Genomic DNA, 6,049 nt, shown 5'->3' with positions numbered 1-6,049 from the left:
GATTCATGTCAAATATGTGAGTTTTGAACTGTGCCATCTTCGAGATCTCATCCCTTTCACCAAATACACCACCTTACACACATTTTCTTTCATTTTTTTTTCAACTACAGATCAAATGGATTTTGCCAAATTTTCCAACAGAGTGGTTTGGTGCACCGGTCTTGATACCAGACAAATCCACCTTCTACCATTTGTTGTCTTACTTTAGACAGGTTATTTAGCTGTTCAGTTGACCCTTTATAAAAAATTGGGTATAAAACATATTTTCCCGTTTTATAGGAATTCAACGAGATCATCTACACAGTTAAGACAGTTCTTGGCATGTAGGAAGAGCTTCTCTACTGCAGGGAAATCGGTAAGATAACCAGATCTGTCCGGCTTTAGCATCTCCATTTTAAAGAAACTTTTCTCTAAGCAGCTTGAAGACTCTACAGAAGGGCGGGGCTTTGGCGTCTCACGCTCTCTACTAAACTCTGTAAGTTTAATAGACGGAGAGCTACTCGTGACCGGGGTTTGGGCGGGGTGGGACCAAGCGCGTCAGCCCGCCGCCCCCGCCGCCCCCGCCGCAGCCCCACGGCAGATGCCCAGAGGCCAACAGGTCGCGCCTCAGCTGCACTCATTCTCTCCATCTCCCGCTTCGCAGCATCTGGCAATGACAACACCACCACGTGGCCTGCAGCCTTGCGTCACGCGCCTTCGCCCAATGGAGAGCAGTCTCACCGGGCTGGGGGCGGGGCGCCACCGGGGCTGGCCCTCCCGCAGCTGTCGTCAATTGGCCCAGGGGGCGCCGTGGGCGTGGACTCGTAGCCAATGGCGGCCGGGCGTGGGGCCCCGCCCCCTCAGAGGCTTAGGTTTGGCTTGGACCCGCAGGAGGGTCCTGGCCGGGCCTGGGCGGAGCGGAGCGAAGCAGGGACGGGGCGGGGCGGAGGGGGACGGGACGGGGCGGGGCCAGGAGCGGAGGGGGGCCGGCGACCCGGCCCGCCGAGCCGGCGCCAGCGGGCTGCTGAGGTGGCTGTCGCCGGCTCGGAGCTGCGGCTTCCCCGGGTCGAGTCCCCGATGGAGGCCGAGGCGGCGGATGGCCCCCCGGGCGGGCTCGAGGCGGCGCTCAGCTGCTTCTCTTTCAACCAGGACTGCACGTAAGCAGCTGGGGAGGCGGGGGAGGAAAGTCGCGACCAGGGGTCTTGTCCTGTCGGCAACCTGTGGCCGGACAGGCATGGGCCTACGCCCCAAGAGGGCGTCGGCGGCCCGGCCCGGGCGGCCCCGGACTGGCTCGGTCTGGGGGGCGGGGGGCTCCCCCTCCCCCTGTGGGTGTTCGAGCGTCCCCAACCCCGCCGCGGGCCGAGGGCCAGGAGCGGCCCGCCGAGCAAGAAGGGAGGGAGTTCGCGAGCGGAGTGGGGCGGGAGAAGGCGATGGAATCCAGTGGGGGCAGAGGTTAGCGACCGGAGTGGGGGTCTGGGGAAGGAGGAGAAGCCAAAACAAAGGAGAGGGGAGGGGAGGGGGGAAGTTGCGAGTTGACCCAAGGCGAGGTTGTTGGGGCCCAGGAAGATGGGAATCCAGGAAAAACTTTCCCATTTGTCCTTGAGCATCTCAACGTGGCATCTGGGCAGGGCCTGGGACAAAGAGGCAGCCTATCCCTGTGGCCAGGCCAGCCCCTGTCCGAGCCCAGCCTAGGGCATCTCGCCTGCCGGCTAGGGGTGTCAGAAACCTTTCCACCCCTCTCACTGTTTCCCGTAGCGCCCCCCTCGGCCAGGCAGCATCTCCTTCTCCGAGTCCAAGAGCCCTTTCCCGGGCCCAGGCTGCCTTCTCTGAGAAGCACGAGCTCCAGTTGCTTATTGAGTGGACTTTTAATGTTTCACTTCGATGTGCACATTTGGACTTTGGCCAGAGAGTGAGTTGCAGAACTGTATTGCAGACATCTCAAGGATTCACTCCCTTCGAAGCAAACGCCTGTTTCCTTCCCTCTTTTCAGAGAATTGTTAGACACCAGTCCTGGGGACCATATGGAATAATCTCTTTGGAATGTGCACCCAGAGCATCAAGCAGGGATGACCGCTTTCCAGTTTCCCACTTCCTGCTGTACCAGTTTCTGTTGTGTTCCTTGTTTGGAGGCGGCTTCAGGCTTGTGCTTTGGCTGCCTGTGACCGGGCTGTGCTAATATTGAACATTCAGTGGTGTAATTAAGACCATGCTGTACCATAAGTAACTCTGGCTTTCATTCCCTTTGTATTTCTGTTTAAAAACACCCTATGCCAAACAATATGCCTTTGTTCGAAAAAACTATGTGTAATCGGATAGCTGGACAGCTTGGTTAGATGAGTGACTTTGAAGCTTTTTTTTTTTAACCATAATCGACAATAAGAAATACATATTACAACATCCCATAATACCCACATACATAGAATATCCCTGAAAAGTGATTCATTAAATAGTGTTTACCCCTGCTATGTGTGACCCCTTCTCTTAAAGGTATTTGTAACTCACTGAACTGTATTTAAGATCAGCTGATGGGTTGAGACCTACAGTTTACAGAAATGATGGTGTAGATAAAATTCTGACATTTTGTAAGTAGCATTTTGCAAGAGAGAATGGCTGTTGAAATAAGTGCCAGAAGGTTTTCCTTCCCAACTGAACACAGGACAAGGAGGGGAGTCAGTTTGCTTACTGGAAGTAAATGTTTTAAATTCTGCTTTGTAACATTGTTTATTAGATTTTTTTAAAGAGATGTTGATTTTTTACTCTAGCTGAGTCCCAACTTTCTATAGCAGTTGGGTAAGAATGTTATTTTCAAAGCTGTTGGGTGCCTGGAAAGTTAATTTCCTTGTCTCTACTGTCAGTTCTGTTTTCTTGGATGAAGGCTCTGCTGGACAGCTCTGTCTCACCTATAAATAAAAGTTTTTGTCACAGTCAGTTGCTTTGAGCCAGAGAGGGTATGACATTGGATTTTAAAATAAGTCAAGCCCCTTACGAATGCATTTAGGAGTATCAGTGTGTCTTTTTCTCTAAGTGCAGGCTGAGTTTGGAATCCAGTATTATAACTAAACTTCTTCGATCATACTTCACGTTTGGCACTGTGCTAGACACTTTGGGTACATTTTTTCATTTGATTGGCAGTATGTATTTGTCCCAAGCCCTATTCCTGTGAGAGGTGATGAGAGTTTTTTTCCTGCAGGAAGGCCCTATGAATTAAATAAGGTTGTAGTTTGAATTCCTTGATTCGGCATCTTTTGTGGCCATTGATCATTTTAAACATGATAGTAATCACACTGCCATTTTCTCATGTATAAAATCCTTCTGTTCTAGGAGCAGGGCTTATGTTTGAAAATTATTTTAAATTGCCAAAAATCTTTTGGTTCATATCACAAGACCCTACTTACGTTTTTTTCCCCTTACTTGCAAGCTTTAGAAACCTCAGTTTGCTACTAAATGTATCTGTATTTATGTGAAAAAGTCCATGTGAAAAAAGTTTAAAACCAGCAATCTCTATGGAGTGTATTTTAAAACACTTTTTTTTGAATCATAGGAATAAAAAGGAGGTTTTTAAAGTTGAGGTATAACTGACATACAGTATTATATTAGTTTCAAGTGTACGACCTATTGTGATTCAACATTTGTATACACTGGGAAATGGTCACCACAACCAGTCTACTAAACATCTGTTAACTTACAAAATTAATGCAGTATTAGCTACTGTATTTCCCATGCTGTACATTAGCCCCCATGATATATTTATTTTATAACTGGAAGTTTGTACTTCCTGATCTCCTTCACCAATTTTGTTCCCCCCCCCCCAATACCCCTCTCATCTGGCAACCACCAATCTATTCTCTGTAACTATGAGTCTGGGTTTTGTTTTCTTCTGTCCATTTTGTTTTTCTTAGATTCCACATATAAGTGAAATCATGTGGTATTTGTCTTTCTCTGTCTGACTTAGCATAATACTCTCATCCATGTTGCTGCAAATGGCATGATTTCATTCTTTTTATGGCTGAGAAGTGTGTGTGTGTGTGTGTGTGTGTGTGTGTGCGCGCGCGCGCGCGTCTTTATCCAATCATCCATTGATGGACACTTAGGTTGTTTCCATATCTCGGCTATTGTAAATGATGCGGCAATGAACATAGGGGCGCATATATTTCTTTGAATTAGTATTTTGATTTTTCCTCCAGAAAGATACCCAGAAGTGGAATTGCTGGATCATAGGGTAGTTATATTTTTAAGTTTTTGAGGAGACTTCACTCCTTTGAGGAGTTTGCATTCCTATGCATAGTGTATGAGGGTTGCCTTTCCTCCACATCCTCGCCAACACTTGTTATTTCTTATCTTTTTGATAATAGCCATTCTTACAGGTATAAGGTAATATCTCATTGTGGTTTTGGTTTCCATTTCCCTGATGATTAGTGATGTTGAGCGTCTTTTCATGTGCCTGTTGGGCTGTCTGTATGTCTTCTTTGGAAAAATGTCAATTCAGATCCTCTTCCATTTTTTAATCAGGTTGGGTTTTTTTTGTTGTTGTTAAATGAATTTATATATTTTGGATATTAACCCCTTGTTGCAAATATTTTCTCCCATCCAGTGGGTTGTTTTTTCATTTTCTTGATGGTTTCCTTTGCTGTGCAGAAGCTTTTTAGTTTGATGTAATCCTATTTATTTCTTTTTGCTTTTGTTTCCCTTGCCTTTGGAGTCAGATCCAAAAAACATCTCTGAGACCCATGTCAAGGAGCTGACGGCCTGTGTTTTCTTCTAGGAGTTTTATGGCTTCGGGTCTTACGTTGAAGTCTTTAATCCATTTTGAGTTCACACTTGTGTATGAGTATCAGATAGTAGTCCAGTTTTATTCTTTTGCCTGTAGCAGTTTTTTGCAGTTTTAAGATGCTGCTGGCTTGCCTCTCCAGTTGCTGTTTGTCACCATTAATGCTGTAGTTCTGGGTGCCAGACCCCAGTTCTGGGCACGCTGCTGCTCTCGTGCAAATGTCTAGCACACCACTTTGGCCCCCCCGCAGGTTGGAGGGCTGGGAAACAGAAGCGTCTCCCTCCCCGTTAGAAGTTGACAATAGTCTCCTCTCCCTATGTCCCAAGGGATAGCAAATGTTTGGGTACAAAAAAAAAATTTCAGGGAAAATCATGTGACATCCTCTTTTTAATTTTTAGGCTAATGAACAAGAGCCTTGGCCATCCAGGCTTGCCCCAGTAAACTGCTAATATTCGTATATGCTTACCTGTGAAGAACAAATCTCACCTTTGCCAATATTTGCTTTAAATGAGGAAGCTGGGCTAATTTTTAGGTCCACTTAGGACTATTTTAAGGTCCACTTCAGCTCTGACATCCCATTTTCCCAGGGTGGAAGTGCTCAAGGTCAGACTGCTTATTCTGAGTGTGCTCTGGGTAAGATTTTGCTCATCACTGAAGTGTTGAGGGCAAAGCAGGAGAGAGCTGGATGGGGATCACAGCTGCTGAACAAAATTGACTCCTTTGCTTTCATCCTAAAGCCAAGGAAACCTGGGTTTACACTCTGTCTTTTTTTTTCCTTTAAAGATTTTATTTATTTATTTGACAGAGACACAGCGAGAGAGGGAACACAAGCAGGAGGAGTGGGAGAGGGAAAAGCAGGCTTCCCGTGGAGCAGGGAGCCCGATGCGGGGCTCGATCCCAGGACCCTGGGATCATGACTTGAGCCGAAGGCAGATGCTTAATGACTGAGCCACCCAGGCGCCCTACACTCTGTCTTTATCTATTGGTTGAAAGTGAAAAAATAAAAAAACAAGTTGTTTTTTGGGTTTTTTTTTTTTTTTTAGCCCATATTGTTCCAGATGCATGTTTAGTTGTTGTTTTGTTGGTTGGTTGTGATACTAGCTTTGTGGAACATGGTATAAAGCAGAGTTCTCAACCCTGGCTGCACATGGGAGTACTTGAACTAAAAAAAGAAAAAGAAAAATAGAGAGAGGAAGAGAAAGAGAGAGAGATGGCGGTGGGAGAGAAAGAAAGAGAGAAAAAGAGAAAAAGGAAAGAAAGAAAGAAAGAAAAAGAAAGAAAGAATCTGATTAAAAAGCTCAA

The 6,049-nt window shown here is 46.3% G+C and overlaps 1 protein-coding gene across 2 annotated transcripts in view; it reads left to right on the top strand.

Moving 5' to 3' along the window:
- The first annotated feature begins 954 nt into the window (after positions 1 to 954).
- The window catches only part of WIPI1 (WD repeat domain, phosphoinositide interacting 1), a 31,928-nt gene continuing 26,833 nt past the window's right edge, over positions 955 to 6,049 (top strand). For both annotated transcript variants that reach the window (XM_027568388.2, XM_027568387.2), the window contains exon 1: positions 955 to 1,136. In XM_027568388.2, coding sequence (XP_027424189.1) covers positions 1,057 to 1,136 — 80 coding nt within the window. In that variant the 5' untranslated portion in view covers positions 955 to 1,056. The remainder of the gene's footprint in view (positions 1,137 to 6,049) is intronic.

Source organism: Zalophus californianus, chromosome 16, assembly GCF_009762305.2.
Source record: "Zalophus californianus isolate mZalCal1 chromosome 16, mZalCal1.pri.v2, whole genome shotgun sequence".
Lineage (NCBI taxonomy): Eukaryota > Metazoa > Chordata > Mammalia > Carnivora > Otariidae > Zalophus > Zalophus californianus.
This window is presented reverse-complemented; position numbering and strand designations above follow the sequence as displayed.